The 18,927-nt window shown below is 40.1% G+C and overlaps 1 protein-coding gene across 2 annotated transcripts in view; it reads left to right on the top strand.

Moving 5' to 3' along the window:
* Positions 1 to 15,972, top strand: part of LOC131681860 (FERM domain-containing protein 5) — a 38,705-nt gene extending 22,733 nt beyond the window's left edge. For both annotated transcript variants that reach the window (XM_058962925.1, XM_058962924.1), the window contains exon 8: positions 23 to 15,972. In XM_058962925.1, the coding sequence (XP_058818908.1) occupies positions 23 to 591 (569 nt within the window). In that variant the 3' untranslated portion in view covers positions 592 to 15,972. The remainder of the gene's footprint in view (positions 1 to 22) is intronic.
* The last annotated feature ends 2,955 nt before the right edge of the window (positions 15,973 to 18,927 follow it).

Raw genomic sequence — 18,927 nt, 5'->3', positions numbered from 1 at the left:
AATGCTCGCCTCCATTTCACAGGATATAGCAGCCTTCCACGATCTACAATGTCAGAACCGCTGGGTGGTTGCAACGATCATATGGCTTCGTCTGTTTACTGCACCGATAACCCACTGCCAACGCTGGAAACTGTCTCGGAGGAAGCACGAAAAACCAATGGTGAAAGTAATGACCATCTGTCCGATTACTATTTCCGTGATTCGTTTGACCATTCGTCATCCGAGTCCGGTTTTGCCACTAATACGATTGAAAACCGACTCGGGTCTCATCTGCACCACCGCCAAACCTACACTTCCGATCATATTTCGTCACTGGCAATGCATAGTATGGCGAACAATTCAGCCATTATCCAGCAGCAGAACGCGAGTAACAGCGCGAAAAATGTGAAAAAGTTCTCCATTATCCAAGCCTTTGTGCCATCGTTCATTTTTGTCGTTGTGATGCTGGCCGTATCGGCCGTATACATACTTGAATCTGATTCCGAAATGTTCAGCTCGATGAAGAACTGGCCGGAGATGATTTGTCTGCGTTACCAGTATTACCAGCCACTGAAGGAATTTCTGGCGAAAAAGTTCGGTGCTATATTCTGATTCGCTTTGTTACGAACTAGTTGCGATAGAGGGGAGGATGGGTTTGATAACGGCTCCAACGATCGCCAATACCCGAGTTACTCGGAGGGTAGGGACGCGGTGGGGAATGATAGTTATATGACAATTACACTTACGCTACCTGTAACGAGGCAAATCTAAAAAAAATGATGGGAAAATCGAACCGTTGAGTATTGGGCTCAGACATTTTTCACATGGCTGAAGGCAATTGGAAGTATGTCGGGATCATTTTGTCGGCGTTCAAGCTGTCTGAAAGATAGATATTCTTGCAAACTTCGTTCTGAAAACTTGGAACAACGGCCCAATGCAATTTGCGAGTCACTATCACTTATTCACATATACTGCAATTTTGTTGTTGCTTTGTCTTCGGTTGACATCGTTTCATTGAACAAAACGCACATGCAATGCATAAAGCGGAATAATGCACAGCTTTTAAATTGCAAACATTTACAGTTTCCACTTATTTTGTTTGTTGAGTTCGTGATCCGTCGATTATAGTCATTAGTGAAAATCTCAGTACTAGAAAAGATCTCACTACTGTCACTGGTTACAGTCTAAAATAAAATCTCCTACAAAGAACTAAGGTAAATATACTAAGCGCCGAGAGCATTATATTGCACTCTTATGTATGTAACCTTCGTAGCAAGGAGCCTATAGAATCAGGATCAGAATATATTGGCAAATGGCACGTTCCCCGTATGTAGTCGGGGATTTGTGCCTTGCCGTGTGTTTTTATCATTTCTTGAGCGTAAAGAAAGGAGAAGGAGGAGGGCGGAAGTAGAATTGGAAGGGTGGGAAAAATAACAGCAAAAAATCAAACAGCAGGTAAGTTCAACTCACAAGTAGTTCAACTCGCCTGCGAGTAAGCTTAAAGCTCCCTACCGCATTGGATAAGAAACTTTAGTATTTCTCTGAGTTTCAGTCGTCTCAACATGGTGTCGTCTATGTAAGGACGGCCGAAAACTCGAAATCGCAATTGCGCTACTACTGGGCAGTTACATATCAGATGATATGAGGTTCCGTAGTCGAATTCACAAAGATCACATGAAAAAGACTCAGCGCGTTTGAGTTTGCAGTGGCCGGTTAAAACCCTGATCAGCATTCCGCAATGGAGCTTCTAAAAATGTAGATTTTTCGAACTCACTGGGCACGGTTGTTCTAGAAACGCCTTTGTTTGGTAACACGTTTGTGAATTTCTTTAATAATTGCGGTGCTCGGACGAAGCCCAGGACCGTATTTTTTCTCTTATGCAACTTGTGAAAATTGGCAGGGCAGATTCAGGACCAACGAAGTCAACCTGCCCTGGACAATTCGTCAGCCCATTCATTTCCAGTAATACCGTAACGTTCGGGCATCCAGACAAGGTAGATAAGGTTGACAATGCTTTGTTATTCGATTTGGGTTCGGCACGCAACCACTAGCTTGGACCGTGATTTGTCTGAGCTGAGCGGAGCAGAAGTTTATAACTTTGCCGGACAAGCTATTGTTGAGGGCCTATTGTACCCCGCACATAATCGCGAAGATTTCTGCTTGGAATACAGTACAATATTTACCTAGCGAGTGAGATTGTTCCAATCTCATTTCACGACAGTAGACACCAGCACCAGCACGTCACTCCATCAGAGCACCGTCAGTGTAACAGACCACTTCGTTGTTTTCTTTCCATATAGCCAGACAACCTGTCCTGAATGTCCTGTAAGGAAAACTACATGTGAGCGTAATATCACTGGAAACAATAATATCTTCACCCCATGTAACCATTTGTGACCATAATCGTGTATCACTGGTAGCAAGATCAACATGGTTACTGTTCCAAAGCCCAGCAACCTTCAGTCTGTATGCACATGATAGTGCTTCTTGTTTGAGGTTTATGTGTAATGGTTTGATATTTAGAAGTGCCTCAAGAACAGCAGTCGGAGTCGTGGTGAAAGCACCAGTCAACGCCATGAGCGCCATTCTTTGCAGATGGTTTAGCTTTGACTGGACCGTCATCACCTCTCCCCTCTGCCAGCACACAAGGCATCTGCGTGATAGTGTTGGACGTACAATTGTCATTCAAATCCAGTAGATATATTTAGGTTTAAGACCCCAGGTCATTCCTAAATTTCGTCTGCACTTCCCGAAGGCCATAAATGCTTTCTTTATTCTTTACTCAATGTGAGCAGACCAGACGGCGCCGTTTGTTGAGTGGTAAGCGTGACCGCCATTTATTCCAGTATGTCTGCGTTCAATCCCAGCCGTGGTCATTGATATTTTTCTGAGGTAAAAAATCTGTGGTCACGTCTTCCTTCGGAAGGGAAGTAAAGCCGTTGGTTCGCAGTCCATGAGTTGATGGATCGATATCTATCACCTCTCTGGTGTTGGTATTGATCAATAAACACATTAGGATTACCAGGAATTGCACATTGAAAGATGTTTCGCTACTCCCAAGCATATTTGTCTACTGATTCCCTGTGCAACTTCAGCTAGTCGATAACGGAGTAGCAGCCAAAGGTGGTCGTCCAAGCTCAAGCTCAAGCTCTGAACTCAATCTGAGCAGGCCAATTAAGTTTGAAATCCAATATAACTCCAACGTATTTGACTTGATCTGCACACAGTAGCTCAGAATCAAAGAACTGCAAGGGACGAACCCCGGGTGTTATTCGCTTCTTCGTGAAAAGAACCATCAAAGTTTTGTTTTGTTTTAACTGATAATTTAACTTGTCGACACAACTGTTCGACAGCTCTTAATGCTTGTTGCATTAAGTCAAAGATTGTTCCGATGCAAAGTCCAGTAATTAGTATTTGGTAAACGTCAACAAACCCGTAAGTTGGAAATCCAAGCTCATTGATTTTCTTCGACAAGCCGTCGGCAACCAAGTTTCATAACAAAAGGTGACAACGCCACCCTGAGGACAACCGCAAATACTCAACTTCCGTATCTCAGCCTGTCGCAATGACGAGCAAAGAATGCGGTCACTAAGAATTGCGTTTATCCAACCCGAGATACATGCAGATACCCCATGACCGCGTGTCGCTTCCAGAATAGCCTGGAAGGACAATTGTCAAAAGCACCTTCAATATCTAGAAATACACCCAAACTAGATTGCTTGAGCGAGAAGGCCTTCTCAATGCTGTAAAAAATGTCATGAAGCAGAGTGATCGTGGATTTCCACACTGATATGCATGTTGCATTCTATGCAGTGGATATTCAATTAAACTAACGTTCCTGATGTGATGATTGATTATCCGTTGCAAAGCTTTCAGAAGAAAAGAACTTAAGCTGATAGGCCTAAAATTCTTGATTTCTTCATAGCTTGAGCCCCCCCCTTTGGGAATAAATCTAACAGTTATTTCTCGCCATGCTTTCGGGATATACCCGGTAGCAAGACTGGAAAGCATAATCTTTTTCAAGACATATTTAAGAATATCGAATCCCTTTTGCAGTAGCACGGGAAGTACTCCATCTTTCCTGACGATTTGTATGGAGCAAAGCTGTCAACAGCCCATTTGACCGATTCAATGGTAACTAATGTGCGTGATAACGTGCAAGAGTCTGAATCACCTGAATGAGATCTGTGAACATTGTTCAGCTCCGGAGCGATACAACTTGAAAAGTGTGCGTCGAAGATACAGTTAAGGACATTATTTTCGTCCGTCACATAATCACCATCTCTGGTTTTAAAAAGTTCATCTGAAAATCTTTCGATTTCAAGAGAATTTCATTTAACCTGCTGGCCTCGTTCAGACTAGAGACATTAGTGCATAGGTTTTTCCAGCCAGCCCGTTCTGCAGATTCAAGTCATTTCTTATATGCACTACGAGCTGACCTGAAAGCCCTGGAGTCATCACGCTGACGCCGATTCCAAGCTCTTCTCATATCCTTCTTCATTCTTTCAAGCTCAGCCCTCCACCAAGGGGTTCCCCTAGTCGATTTAACAGTACGTGTCCTTCGTAGGATGCTAATATGAATGAGTTTGTCGAATCCACGACGTCATCTAAATCGTCATTGTCCGCCATGGTTTTAAAACCATTTCTCATGTTTCCTTTCGGTATGACGAGCAAAAAGGAAAAATTTTGAAATAAAATGTTCTGTTTAAAACCGTAGTTAACTCTCTTCTAATGCATTGTAATGAATATCCTTAATGGATTTTCGTTCTCATATGATATGAATGTTTTACAAAATTTACCTTCAGTTAGTCTCGAACTGTACCTTGCCTCGTCATTCACGGTAAGTGCGCTGCGTTTGCTGCCTGTTCGATTGAAATGAAATATGCCGCATAGCATTGCCCACAGCATTGGAATAGCATTATATACGCTTTCTATTTGCTCTATAATGGCTTTAAATGCACGTGTAAAGCTTACATGCTTTAAATATCCTTGAAGCATGTACGCGTTATATCAGCTTTATATACGCATATAGAGCAAGCGATAATGCTATATGTCGGTTGTGTAGTTATGCACTATTGATGCTAATATAGAACTTTATTGTATTGTTAATGCTGTAATGGAATTTCAATGTAAATGTATAGCCAATATAGTGCAATGGCTTTATGTTTATGGTTACTTGGGTGTGTCAGAGATTCGCTTAATACAGTAAGGGTAAAAACCCAAAATGCTCCTTGCGCGACTGGCATATTTTAGACGCTCCAGTCATCAAGTCCTCGGCACGGAACTACACCTTGACTTAGGGACTCTTACTGTCAGTCGCCTCCTACGACATGGGAGCAAGAACGCAGTGGCTCAATTCTTGGCCGGATACTACACGGCCTATCCTTGGACTTTTTTGCATAAGAAACAATACTTACAATCAACGCCATTTAGCCTGCTTCCGAGATGTGGAATAAAGTTGAACTAAAAACCTTTATTTAGGGAGAATTGGAGTAAAACGGATTAAAACATTTTATGCAGACAATCTTACTATGTTTTATAGACTCCTTCGATTTTTTGCATAAGAAACACTAACTATAGTAGCCCGCATTCAGATTTCTTCCAAGTTATAGGATGATGAGCCCATTTTCGCCATGTTTCTATTATCACCCTACCCATTTGAAGCCGTTGGTTAGAGCAGTGTCTGCCATCTTTGTTCAACGCATTGAGTCAAATGGTAGCGCAACAATAGGGGCAATCGACTCGAGTTTTTGTTGCGCTCAAAGACAAAAGTTTCACTGTTTTCACCACATTTGTGTTATTATATTGGTTCTTAACAACGAAGCAAAGCTGTGGATGTAAATTTTTAGGCATTTCATTGATTGTAGGCCAAGCAATTAATGAATTAGTGAGGCACGCTGCTTAGTATGGTGAAAATAGGCACTTTACCCTATAGCCAGTAATAATAGTAAAACAAAAAATCGGTCTGGGGCAAAACGAGCATGTGCGTTGGTTAGAACAGCGTTTGCCATCTTTGTTCAACGCATTGGTAGGGCAATAATTGGAGAACTCGATTCGAGTTGTCGTCACGCTCAAACACAAGCATCGTTTTCATTGAAGTTGTGCTATTATGTTGGTTCTTAAAAACGATGCAAAGATGTTGATGCAAATTATTACGTATTCCATCGATTATAGGCCGAGTAATCAATGAAATAATGCGGCACTATCCCTAATAGAGGCAAAACGAGCTCATTATTATATTAGAGGTAGCCTGATTTTTTTTTCAAATGGGTGCACTTCCAAGATTTCTCAAATAAAGAAATTCTTGGAACACCATTCTTGGATAATCTTTGTTCCGTCGTAAGAGGCGTTATCGACCTGAAACATCCAACTGCGTTTATTGAACATAACAGAAGCATGCTACTTCAAATACCGTATGCGTGGTAAAGTCTGCTGTATGGGTTTGCTCAATGATTTCAAAAACTTTTCCTGCATATTCTGAATCAACCATCACAACCTTGGAAGCAACTGGATTACCTGCACTGCGTTGACCGATCTGAATTGCATACGATATTCAGCAACATGAACATTTTTCCCATAGATATAAACATTTAGGCTAGAATATAATAGATTTAAAAATCTGTGTATAATTTCAAGTACAGACACTGTATATAACAGACTAGCGGAGAGAAAAACAGTAAAACTAGCAACCATGAATGTAAACTGGCATCACGGTAGCTCCCATAAGCTTTGCATGGGCTTCCTCTTGTACTTCCTCCCTCAAAACCATCTTGCTCGTTTGGCTGCACTTTTTGACAGTCCATTTGGCTGCAATTTTTGACACTTCGCTAGTCTGTGTATAAAGTGTCTGTAGTTTCAAGCCAATATACGTTTAAAATCAGTGAATTACTACAGCCATCTATTCAATTGCTGGCTACACTTAGCATGACAATTTTATTCCGGCTGCATAGCATCGATCGCTGCACTATGTGTGCTGAACAAGTTTTAGTCGCTCGCTTTATTCGAAATGGCAGATGTGGGCTTACTCACGTTTTAATTCTAAGCCAAAACGTCTGTTATCTGTGGTTTCCCTAAGATTTAGAGTTTTTTATTCTTTTGTAACACTCACTCCTCGCTTGCTTTTAATACGACACCTAGCGTGCGATGGAACCCTCCAGCTAGCCAATGAAATAGCTTTTTGAAACCATTGTCTATGGTCATTGATAAATCGATTTCTTTTGAGAACAGAATTTATTCATTTTTTTTTCTACTGTGTTTTAAAAGGACTCGTAGTGAAGCTCTCTAGTGCGTAGTGCAATAAAATCATAATTTTGTTTTCCAGATAAATGCACTGAATAAATTCTATTATTTACAAAAAGAGTATGCTTTATGCAAGCTTGAACTTCGCACGGTAATGTAGTGAAAAGAGGAAACATGTAAGAAATTTCTAATTTTTAAATGGCTCAATTTCACAAGGGCGCAATTAAGTGCATGTTTTTTTCACAGATCTGATAGTATTTGGATTTCTATATGATTTATGCTAACAAGTAATCACGATTCGGTTGTGTCCTTGACATTACCCACTTCTACACACTTAACTCAATTCGTTAATTTCAATACATCCGAATAATCAGCAAATGTTTTCAGTAATATATATGACAATATTTTTCTGATTTTCATCGATATATTTTTCAAATTTCAGCAAAATACCTGTCACTTGTTCCGAGATCTCGGCAAAAACTGTGCAGAACTCGCTAAAAGATACAAAAAGCTGACGTTCAGTTAAAACATATTAAGTGTGTAGATTAACGATAGTATTTAGCGTTTCGGATTCTCCTCATCAGTAACTAGCACTACCTTAGTACCAGTTAGATTCTAAATATAAACTAGCAGTAAAATTGGCACTAGTTAGGCGCTAAATCCACGTACGTCTGGCTTGTCCTGAGTGATCTCTCGGGAGTCAAGCGCCGAAGTTTGGAAAAGCGGAATTCGAAACAGTCATTTGGTTTCAGTACCAAACGCCTGGAATTATGCATTAAAAAACTTCCGAGACATCACTCTGAACAAGCAAGTCGTTTATACTCATGCACTATACTTTTTAGATTGAGCGTCCTAAATAGTGCCAATGTTGGTGCTAGTTCAGATTTAACATCTAACTTGTTCCAAGATGGTGCTTGATACTGATGAGGAGAATCTGAGGTGCGAACTTTAAGTTCGCACTTAAAAACTAATTAACACAAAAAAAAAGTTTTTTGTCTGAGTATGTACATGTAAGTGTTTTCCAATACGATCATCCAACTCAGCGAATTGTGTACTTTTTTGTTGAAAATTCAAACCAGATCAGAAGGGCATAACTGATTTATAACACCTGGAATTATTTATTTCAAAAATATTTTGAAACAGAACCTGTTATAAATCCGGCTGGTTAGTTGTTAAAATATGATAAAATAAAACAAAAAACTGGCTAATGATAAAATTGTAACAAAATTTGATGATTTTATCAAAGTTAAAACTAAATGGAATATATTTTTTTCCAAAAGTAGAAACGTCCTCTGTTACAGAACTGTATTAGATATAACCATCTAATGACAACGACCTAGTAACAAACGATCAATTCATAAATCCTCGACAAACGTATGATTACGGCTTAAAAGCCAACTGTCAAAATTGTTTTTGGAAGGAAATTTCGGTCAAACCGTTACTGGCCAAGCACAGTTTACAGCAGTTAATGAAAGAGACAACTTTTATCCTTTGTTTACTACGAGCATCTGTGATTGGTGAGTAACGGTTTGTTCGGAATTTTCTTTCAAAGAGAATTTTAACAGTTGGCTTTTAAGCCGTAATCATATGTTTGTCGAGAATTGATCGTTTCATAATAGATTATGTTATAATATTGATAGTATAGAAAACAGTCCGCAATCCATTCCGCATTCCGTTATCTGAACATAACTTCAGCTGTTATAAATATCAACCATAGTTATAATAGTATTATTGTTTTGTTATGCTCTTCTGATCGGGAAGCTATCCTTTATAATTTAGAATATCTCAACAACAGACTACTTATTGAGGCCGAAGTTCTAGTTTGACTGATTTTGTATACGCCGGCATGCCTCTCGACTACATCAATTCATAAGGTCACGCATATCTAATCCTTGCCATTGCTCAGTTCCTTAACAACGAAGCGAAGATATTATTATGTATATAGCCCATTAGATCAGCAAAAGTGTACTGACCTTTTACTCTATGAAGAAGTTTGACAGATATTGAAAGGGTAAAAGTACGAAACAAAAATCAGTCTCCACTCAAATACATTGTTCGGCTATCGGTTCGGTTCAGTGGAATACATTGTTCGGCTATCAACGTTTTTTGTCTGGTTTATAAAAAAATACAGATTGAGCACTCAGTCCACATCTCCAGAATCACCTAGCCGACAGAATGCTGTAACATATGACAGGCGAAAGGAGCAAAACCGACAGTTGAAGTACCATTCATGAGAGACATAATCGCACAGTCTGGTAATACGCCAAAATTAAGAAAACCAAACCAATTTCTAGAGTTAGTAAGCTACCGCATCGGTGGTAGGGCTTTTTTATTTATTGTGGAATCAAGAGATAAGCGGTCCGTTCCTTCTCAAATCTATAAATAACAGCATTATGAATGGAAGGCTGACAACAGTTATAAATTTGCTTGAGCTTTGGATATTTGTACTAGAATCAACAAAGAAACATGCACAAATGTACAATTGCACTCGGAAACAATAGGCTAAATTGGGCATTTAATAGAGATTCGACAACAATGAAATCGAAACATTTGATAGGTCGCGAAAATACAATGTGCTATAGAAGTTTTCAGTCGAATACTATCATTTAAGTGCGGATGTGATGAACATTGTGCAATTTTAACGATTGTTAGCAAAAATCTATTGATGCGTGTTCAGTTGAGTTTTGAGAAATGATCTCATGGTAATCGAAATAGAACAAAAGTATTTAATTACGATAAAGTACTGAGCAAAGTTTTCCATTTTTGTGGAAAACTAGTATGAAACGAATTACTCCAGCCAATATCGGTAGTAAAGAATTAGGAGATTCCATAATCGTAGTGCGACAGATTATTTCAAATTGAGATAATTTTTAAAAAACAATAAAGTTGCTTGCCTTATTTTTTGCTGTACCTAATAAAACGCAGGAAACAAAGTAAAAGAGATATGAATCATTGAAAGAGCTAACACTTAGCTATAGCTAAAACTGTCTACAAGCCGTAAAACGTCCAAATCCTATGGCTAGATCCCTACACTATACAATAGAATGCAACTGAGATTTTGTCCCTAAGAAACTCAATAAATTGCGTATAAAGCTAATTAGCGACAATCAAATGTACTAGATACAAAGCGCAAGATAAGATACCTATTTCGTACACGTCCACTATCGCCAGCATAAGAGTTTACGGTTAAATTCAGTGTTGTACATATCATACAGTGGTCAGATTTGGAAACATGATATCTTGTGAAAGCATGACAACATTCTCGATCTGAACTTTATTAGTTCCTAATATTGACGTATTGCGTCAGATATTAGTATATTGGAAATTTCCCACTTATGTAGATTTTTTTTATATTTTCACACTTATTTGGGCAATAGAAAAGTGCTGAACTTCGGGAAAAGTCTTCAACATTTTCAGCCCATTTCGTTTCTTATGATTAATTAATTAATTAATCTAAAAATTAGTTACAACGTGGTACAAAGAAAACCGCTTTATGAATTTCCGTTATTCTCGTATATGCCATAAGGAGTTTTACGGGGGGATAAGAATTCTGCTCTCACACTCTTCTAGCATTTCAGAATTACCGCCTTTAACCCTCCGGCACTCGCGCTGTTGTATTTTGTGCAACACCTTCTGAAACTCTAGCGAAATCGTCTTTCAGCACCAGCGGCTGCTCATTCGGGGAGCCATTCGCGCGAGTGCTGGAGGGTTAACGTTCGTGCCTAACGGCCGTAAAAAGTAGGAAGTAACGAGGTTTTTGTGTGTCTGAAGATTTCGGGATTGTAGACGATTGCGCAAAGCGCAAAAGTCCTATTCGAAACTGAAATCCGACTTTTTTCAATTCATTTATTTGGCACGACTCAAGGCGTTAGCTTCACGGAGCCGTGGGTCTTTACATAATGTAAAAAATAAAAATAATGAACGCTTAACACTACGAGTCTATCCGATCCCGTACGCGCTACTTGCCATTGCGCGGGTAGATCCGTTTTCGTATTGGGGAAATATTTGCATCCAAGTCAACTATATCATGGGAGTCATTCCTATCTCTGTCGTCGTCGCACATGTCCGGGTCATCATCGGGGTTACTGCCTTGATGTTTGCGATCAGGTGTTCTTCCTAGCTTCTTTCCCTTTCAGGTCACGAGCGTGAACCCTCCGTCATTGCTAGTAGCTCCCTCATTGCTGGTGTTAATTGTTGAGTTTGTGGTACTTAACGCGGCTTTCGCAGTTGTCATTATTGCTTGAACAGCAGCCACAAATTTGGAAACCATTTGTGGCTCAGGAAATGGTATTGGAGACTGAGTGTTGGCATTTCTTTCTGTAGATGAGCTTTTCTTAGCGGATTCTGGGCAGGGTTGTCCGTAATGTGCCGTTTGTACACAGAACTGGCACGTGTTAGTTTGTCCTTGATATGTACAAAGAGTTCGCTATGTAATGGTATCACCACCTTCTGTTTTGTACTGCGGGGTAAGGTAGGAGGGAATGGGTTGATCTACCCGCATTCTCACCACAAAAACACCATTTGAAATACCTGGAAAGTAGTTCCACCACGTGTCCTCCGTAATGGATTTCACTTCTCCGAAATACGACAAATCTTTTAATGGCCACTATGCAAGTACGTGGTGCCAAATCATGTAATCTGACTTCCACGTTTCCGTTATCCATATACATAGGGATCTTGATTTTAGCGGTGTCATCCAGCACGTGTTGTTTTGCGAAATGAATCTTTTCGCCTGGGTGAATTTGTTGAACGTTATCAGCGCCGCGTGCCTGACGTGCTCCAACTGAATGAAACTGACTTTCGAAAACCGAAGTTGCATTTTCACCTTTTACAAATGTTCCACATCACCAATACTCGGTCTTATGCGGAAAGACTGGAATTCAATGGCTACCGTATTAGCCCGAAGAATCATATTTTGTTGTTGAGGCGCAGTCATCTCGATAGATCACCACACAAGAATAATAGTAACGGTTCCCTTTGTTCTTCAGACAATGCACACAAGAAAAAAGCAACTGTTTGCGCTGGTTTGGGTAGCAGCAGAGAGCACACTGGTATTGTGACTGATGCCTTTGGTGGTTGAGAATAGGCTGAAATACGACTTTTCTTTCTCAAGGTTAACTAGTGTTCTATGATATATGAACTCGTCGAAAACTTCGTTGATTGCTCTGCTGCAATGTACACCGATGGAACATTTTTAAAACGGTAATTAACATCGGGCGAATGTTGAATATATCATATCGCTGATGGACTTTATCAACCGTTTCTTTATTTGCATGACTAAACATGCGATGGTAGTGATCCAAGATCAGAAAAGTGATCCCATGCCTTTTGGAAAGCAGAGCAGGGAACCGCGCATCGAAAGATGTGTATCCAACGTTGACAGTTCTGCTAAGAACGCGGAGAACTCCAAACGTGTCAGCGAACGGACATCTATTGTAAATTGGGCAAGATTTATCAATACTCATTAGTAAATCAGCGGAAATGTTACTTCGTCGGAAACGCATTCGGACTGGACGACTCGCCACAGATGCTGCTCGACTTTTCGTAATCACTTCGATCCAAAGGAAAATCAATCGTTAGGACCTGTCGCAGCAAGTACGTTAGCTAAGGGCTTTAATCGTCTGTATCGGTTGACCATTTGCTTTCAGTTTACAGTTTCAAATGAAGCAATATGCGAAAGCAATCGCATGAGTTTCAGGGATCTTCGTATGATGGAGTAAATACCGCAAATATCATACGCGTTTAGGTTTAGTCACATCCAGCTCACTTGCTTTATGTGTCCGACCCTTTCGTCGAGTATTCTCGAATTTGCTGGAAAACGCTTTCGCGCAATTCTGGATCATTTGCTAGCTTAACTTCTAGACCTTTTAATCTGCGCAATGTCATGATCCAGCCTGCCTGGAAACTTAACGTCATCACGCATCCAAATAAGTCCAGTTTCGAACTTGTTACCTGTTACGTCATGTTGTTTGCCTCGTTTGCCTTCTCTCGAGCTTGGATGTTGTTCGCTGATTCTGGAAGCGGGAAGATGCACGCCACGATTTCTTCTAGCAGGTATTTCTGTCGCATTAGCTCATTAGGTTCGTCGTCAACCCTTTTTATATCAGCCGTAAACGGCCCAACCGACTGTACTCCGAAATGCTACAGGGCTGACCAACGCGAGTTTCGAGTGGCGCAAACAGTTCTAGGTTCTGTAACCCAATAGGTGCTTTCAGTTCTGCATGAACGTAAAAAAAGATTTTCGTCTCCGCCAGTGCTACTATGAGCATCAATGTGCCTTTTTGAGCTTGCTTTCCTTTCTCTTGCTAGGGTTTTTCCTCGCACTGATCACCTCGCTTGCGTTCACGACCAAAATGTACATGAAACCCGCGAATCCCTTAAGCGTTGGCTCTGTATACGCTTGCTGAAATCCGGCATCTTACAACGAAATCTTCCATCAATGAAAAATTTGCCAAACTCAGAGTTTTGCCGCTGCTAAATTGTCGCACAACTGGAGCACGGCTGTACCAAAGTCACTCAGCGCTTCCAGGTCTTTTGGATCCGGTGCGTCTAACCTGCTAATCTTTTCCAGGGGGCCCTTCACAATCGTTTGTGGCCGACCGTAGAAACGCCTCAGGTTTTCTATAATTGACGGTACGCATTCGAGGAACATTAATTTCGTAGCGATTCTTATTCTGGCTTTTTCTTGAAGGCATCCTCGTAGGCGAATAATGTTGTCTACACTTGTAAGGCCGCATGCTTTGTTCGCCAACTCAAAACTGCTCTTTCTTGCGGCGATCTGACTTGCAGTGAGAACAAGCTTGGTTTCTACTGTTAATAAAAGTTGCGTGGGTTTGGGCGCGGTAGTACTGAGCTTCGTGGGAGAATTTCGTTCAATAGCTCGTTTCCCTCTGCTTAAGAATCGTTTCTAGCGTCGCAGTATTGGTTTGCGCCTGAAAGGCGTTTTTAGTGTCGATTCGATAGTGCCTCATGATCTGTAGCCGATTCCTCTTGGACCAACAGAAGTCCTTTCTTTAGCCGTTCGCGTTGGTCCTTCAGCCACTCTTGCGCCAACTATGAACCGTACAACGAGCTACCTTCGCCCGAAATTGCCGTTTTTTCAGCTCCGAGCCGGTTCTTCACGTACTACTCTTTCAGCTCTATTTTTTGTTTTCAGACAGACAGATTTTTCAAAGGGGTTTTCGGTCGGGCAATATACGGCTTGTATTGCTTTTTACATCCCTAGCGAACGTAGGTTTCGGTTTGGTAGACTTCTGTCCACCCTTTTTCTTCGGATGAAGTTGAAGACCCGTTATTGCTGGGATAGTAGAAGAGTTTGAACAGTACCAAGGGTGGTTCGATTATCCGGCGCACATTGGGTGGTACCAAACAAGGTCATCGTCGCAGTGTACCATACCCGTGTCGGCTGAGTTTGGTTCGGTACACCCAGCGCAAGAGCAGCAACCGTTTGTGTTAAGGTTCAACTGAGAAATCTTTGAAAAACCTCCATCTTGGAAAACGAAAAGAGTAGTTTTTTCTCAAACCGTTGGAAAAAAAAACTTCATGAAAATGAATCAGTAATACTCTACCAACGCTACGGATACATTTAATAATTGAATACTTTACGATGACGTCACAAATGAACTGAGTGTTCATTTTTGATAGATCGCTAGTACTGTTTACATGGACTTAGAAAAATTCTTTGCGATTTTCTTCGAGCGAATCTAGTCGTCCACAAATTTTTCTAAGTCCATATAAACAGTACAAGCGAACTGTCAAGAAAAGTGAGGTTAATGGCGTTTTCGTTTTTTCTTGATGCTACACCGGTGTAGTGCAAAGAAAGAGATAGACTGATTAAACCCAAGTTTGACCGAGTGTAGCACCGACTACACCGGTGTAGTGCACTGTCAAAAACGAATATGCCATAAGTGTGTCACGATAAGTGTCTAGAACGCATCAACGCTTGCCTTGATCTTCAATACGCGAATACAGTGATTTGCTGTTGTTTGCCGAGGACTATAGAGCACATTTTACGAGCCTCGTCTTTTAGCATCTATTGCTCGTGACTACACCAATGCTCTCGACATAAACCATATTTTATTATTTAGGGATGGAAGAATGTGTTAAAGATTATCATGGAAATTTGTTCGAAATTTGACGTCAGCGAGTAGGCAATAGTTTGTCAAAGTTTGTCTACGTATTTTTCTGTCAATTGAAAGTATTATACCTAGTATTGGCTATTCAAGCAACTATCTGCAAATTTCGGCTTCAAAAGCCTCCTAATTCTATTAAGCGCAAAGCAAGCTAATTCATAAAATCAATGGAAGTGTTCGAAATAGGAAGTCCATCGAAAAAGAAATTTTTTATCTCGACTTCATTTTATGTTCGGCCTGGTAGAGACAGAAGGCGAAAAACGATCCTGCGTCAGGGAGAAAACGCAATTATTATCAGAAGAAGAAAAAACGAATAACATTTGTAAATAGTTCCATTTAAACCTAATTCCCCAATTATAAGCAAATTGACAAAAACGCAATTACAGAAACTTTTATGATAGATTGAATAAGTATTGTTTTGTATTGGAGAATGAAATATGCTGGACCGTCAGCACGAACGAGGATGTGTAATTATTGTTGAAATCAGGTTAGAAGTGACTAGACATCATATATGGCTACAACATTGTGAGCGTTTCAGGATAATTATATTGAAATGTGAAATGGTTTGAAATGTAGGAATGTCCTAATGGAAATCTCCAGATAGAAATAAAAATCTTCTTTCTTAACGGGTTTGTTTTGTTTTCCTGAAGTGTGAATGGATCCCTTACGCGGTTAAGATATAGTTTGCAAAAATGGTATTACAGTTGTGCGGGGCTACTCTGGATATGGTGATACTTTGCCCACCATAGTTTTTCAATATTTACTAACAGACGTGCTTTTATTAGTTTTGTTATGCTTTTGACATTTGTAGAGCCATGTCTTTTAACCACTTCAAACGTCGATAAAAGTGATTGAAGGCTCGCAAAATGAGACTGCTCGACAAAACAGAAAATCTTAAGTGTACTGAGACCACATACTGATTTTCGGAAAGAAGAATGAAAATGATGAAAAATGGCGTTTTCCGTTTATTTGTAGTACATCAGGATGCTCTTAAAAACCTATTCTAACATACTAGATATAAACGGATATCGCCCTTTTTCATCATTTTCCTTTTTAACCCTCCGGAAGTCGCGCTTATGGCCCACTGAACAAGCAGCCGCTGCTGCCCTAAGACTATTTCGCTAGATTTTCAGAGCAGCGTGCACTAACGCCACTGCCGCAAGGTTAATCTCTACGAAAAACAATATAAACTACAGTCTCAACCCAGTCAAGTTTTTTTTTAAAAAGTAGTAAATGTAAAGTTAAAATGAATCCCTCATTTTAGAAAATGCGATAAATGAGTGATGTTTTGTTGTTGAAAATGATATTAGTATTAATTAATGATATTTATATAAAAGTAAACAAAACTTGTTAATTTTTATTTTATATTGAATTAAAGAAGCGTGCAAAGTAGCCCCCAACTAGTACACATAAAATATTTTTAAGCGCTTTAAACTTTTCTATGTGTGAACCAATTTTGCTCATATTTGGCATACAGAATACATACATGATGACGATAAATCTGTGCTGATATGATACAAATCGAGCGATTATTAAAGGAGTTATAATTCGTCAAAATTGAAAAATTGATAAAAAGTGCGCAAAGACACCCTGCGCGACGGTAATTGATGAATGAACAACTGTGAGTCTAGCTTAAGCTGATCTGGATGGTGTATCCAGGTTCGTTTTGGCTTAAACATATCATCAGATGTAAATTAAAGTTGTTGTCAACTGTTATTCGACAGTTCTCACGATGCCACCCGCGTTATGGCTTACAAGGCCAGACTGATGCCGAAGGGTACTATAGAGGTTATCTGGCTTATGCTATGTGGTGAAATTCTGATAAGAATCAGCAATCGATCTCGATTGATTATTAGAATAAAATGTTCGTCTGTGGTATATGCGCCAATTAAGCAAAACAAGAAGTGTAACATAGCAGTACTTTGTGACCCCCCCCCCGTGCAACTCGAATGATATTTCCAAAACGCTTTGTTTACTGTTTCTGATCAGTTGTTCTGTATGAAATCTGTGAATAGCTGACCAGCAACAGTAACAGTTTGAAACACTGCTTGTTTTGCTCAATAGGGTTGTTTTGATATATGGTCCGGGTGCTGTCTGATTATGACTTAAAGAAGCGACGGCGACACGGTTGCTTGCCTTCTTTTTGTTTTCATCGTTAACACTTCTAGCACCAAGCCCAAAAATTTTACGCGGAGCTCTGAACCATAAAATTAGTCGGATCGCTAAAGTTTCTTTGTTCTTCTTTGTATTGTTTTCTAATGGTTCCTAAAAATTATACACCGTTATTTTCATTTACGACGAATACGAGATTCGTTCGAAAGTGGTTTGTATTCCCGTTCGTCGTAAACAAGAATAAGGGTGATAACACCTTGAATAATCCCACGTCAAACGAACTGTTTGATGAAATATACGAAAGTTTTCCTAATATTTTCGAGCATATTTCGTTATTTAAATTTGATTTTTTCCGAAAAATCCATTGGTTCCATTATTAAATTGGTTCTCAAGAACGAAGCCAAGAAGTTAATGGCATAGTGTACGCATCGCATCGATTGTAGGCCGAATAATTAATGAACTAATGAAGTACTCACTCTAATAGTGCCAAAATAGGCTCGTTACTCTAGCTACCCATGTTTCCAACAAACATTATAACGTAGCCTAATATCTGCTTTAAACCTGCATAAAGGGCAGTCTTGAAGAGCTGTAAAGCCCTATACTCTGATATAATGCTGATATTATACCAAAAAGGCGAAATATTGTGCAGAGATTCACAGCCCGTTTTCTTTGTTTATTTGTTGTACCGTCACCAACAGACCCCTTGGCCCCAATGGTGGTTACTTAAACTAATTACATTTCAGACGCTAGGATCCGGTAACAGCGCTCTGGCGCCCATAGTTGGTTCTCCTGAACGGGACTCGCAGAAGAGAGTTATTGCGCAGAGCTCGAACGCGAGAATTTCGCACGGAATTTCGCACGAATTTTCACGCGAAATTTCGCACGGTATTTTGCATAGAATTTCGCATGGAATTTCGCACGAAAATTTGCGCAAAATTTCGCACGGAATTTCACACGGAATTTTGCGCGTAATTTCGAGGGGAATTTCGTACGAAATATCGCACGGAATTTCGCGTGTTATTTCGCACGAAATTTCGCAAGGATTTTTTCAAGGAATTTCGCACGGAATTTTGTACGGAATTTCGAACAGAATGTCGCACGGGGTTTCGCGCGAAATTTTGCACGGAATTTCGCATGGAATTTGGCACGGAATTTTGCTCAAAACTTCGCACGGAATTTCATACGCAATTTCGCACGGAATTTCGCACGGAATTTCGCGCGGAATTTCGCGCGGAATTTCGCGCGGAATTTTGCTCAAAATTTCGTACCACTTTTCGCACGGAATTTCGCGCGGAATTTCGCACTGAATGTCGCACGGAATTTCAAACGGAGTTCCGCACGGAATTTTTCACAAAATTTCGTACGGAATTTCGCGCGAAATTTCAGACGGAATTACGGACGATATTTCGCACGGAATTTTGCACAAAATTTTGCACGAAATTTCGCGCGGAATTTCGCACGAAAT

This window comes from Topomyia yanbarensis, chromosome 2, assembly GCF_030247195.1.
Source record: "Topomyia yanbarensis strain Yona2022 chromosome 2, ASM3024719v1, whole genome shotgun sequence".
NCBI lineage: Eukaryota > Metazoa > Arthropoda > Insecta > Diptera > Culicidae > Topomyia > Topomyia yanbarensis.
This window is presented reverse-complemented; position numbering and strand designations above follow the sequence as displayed.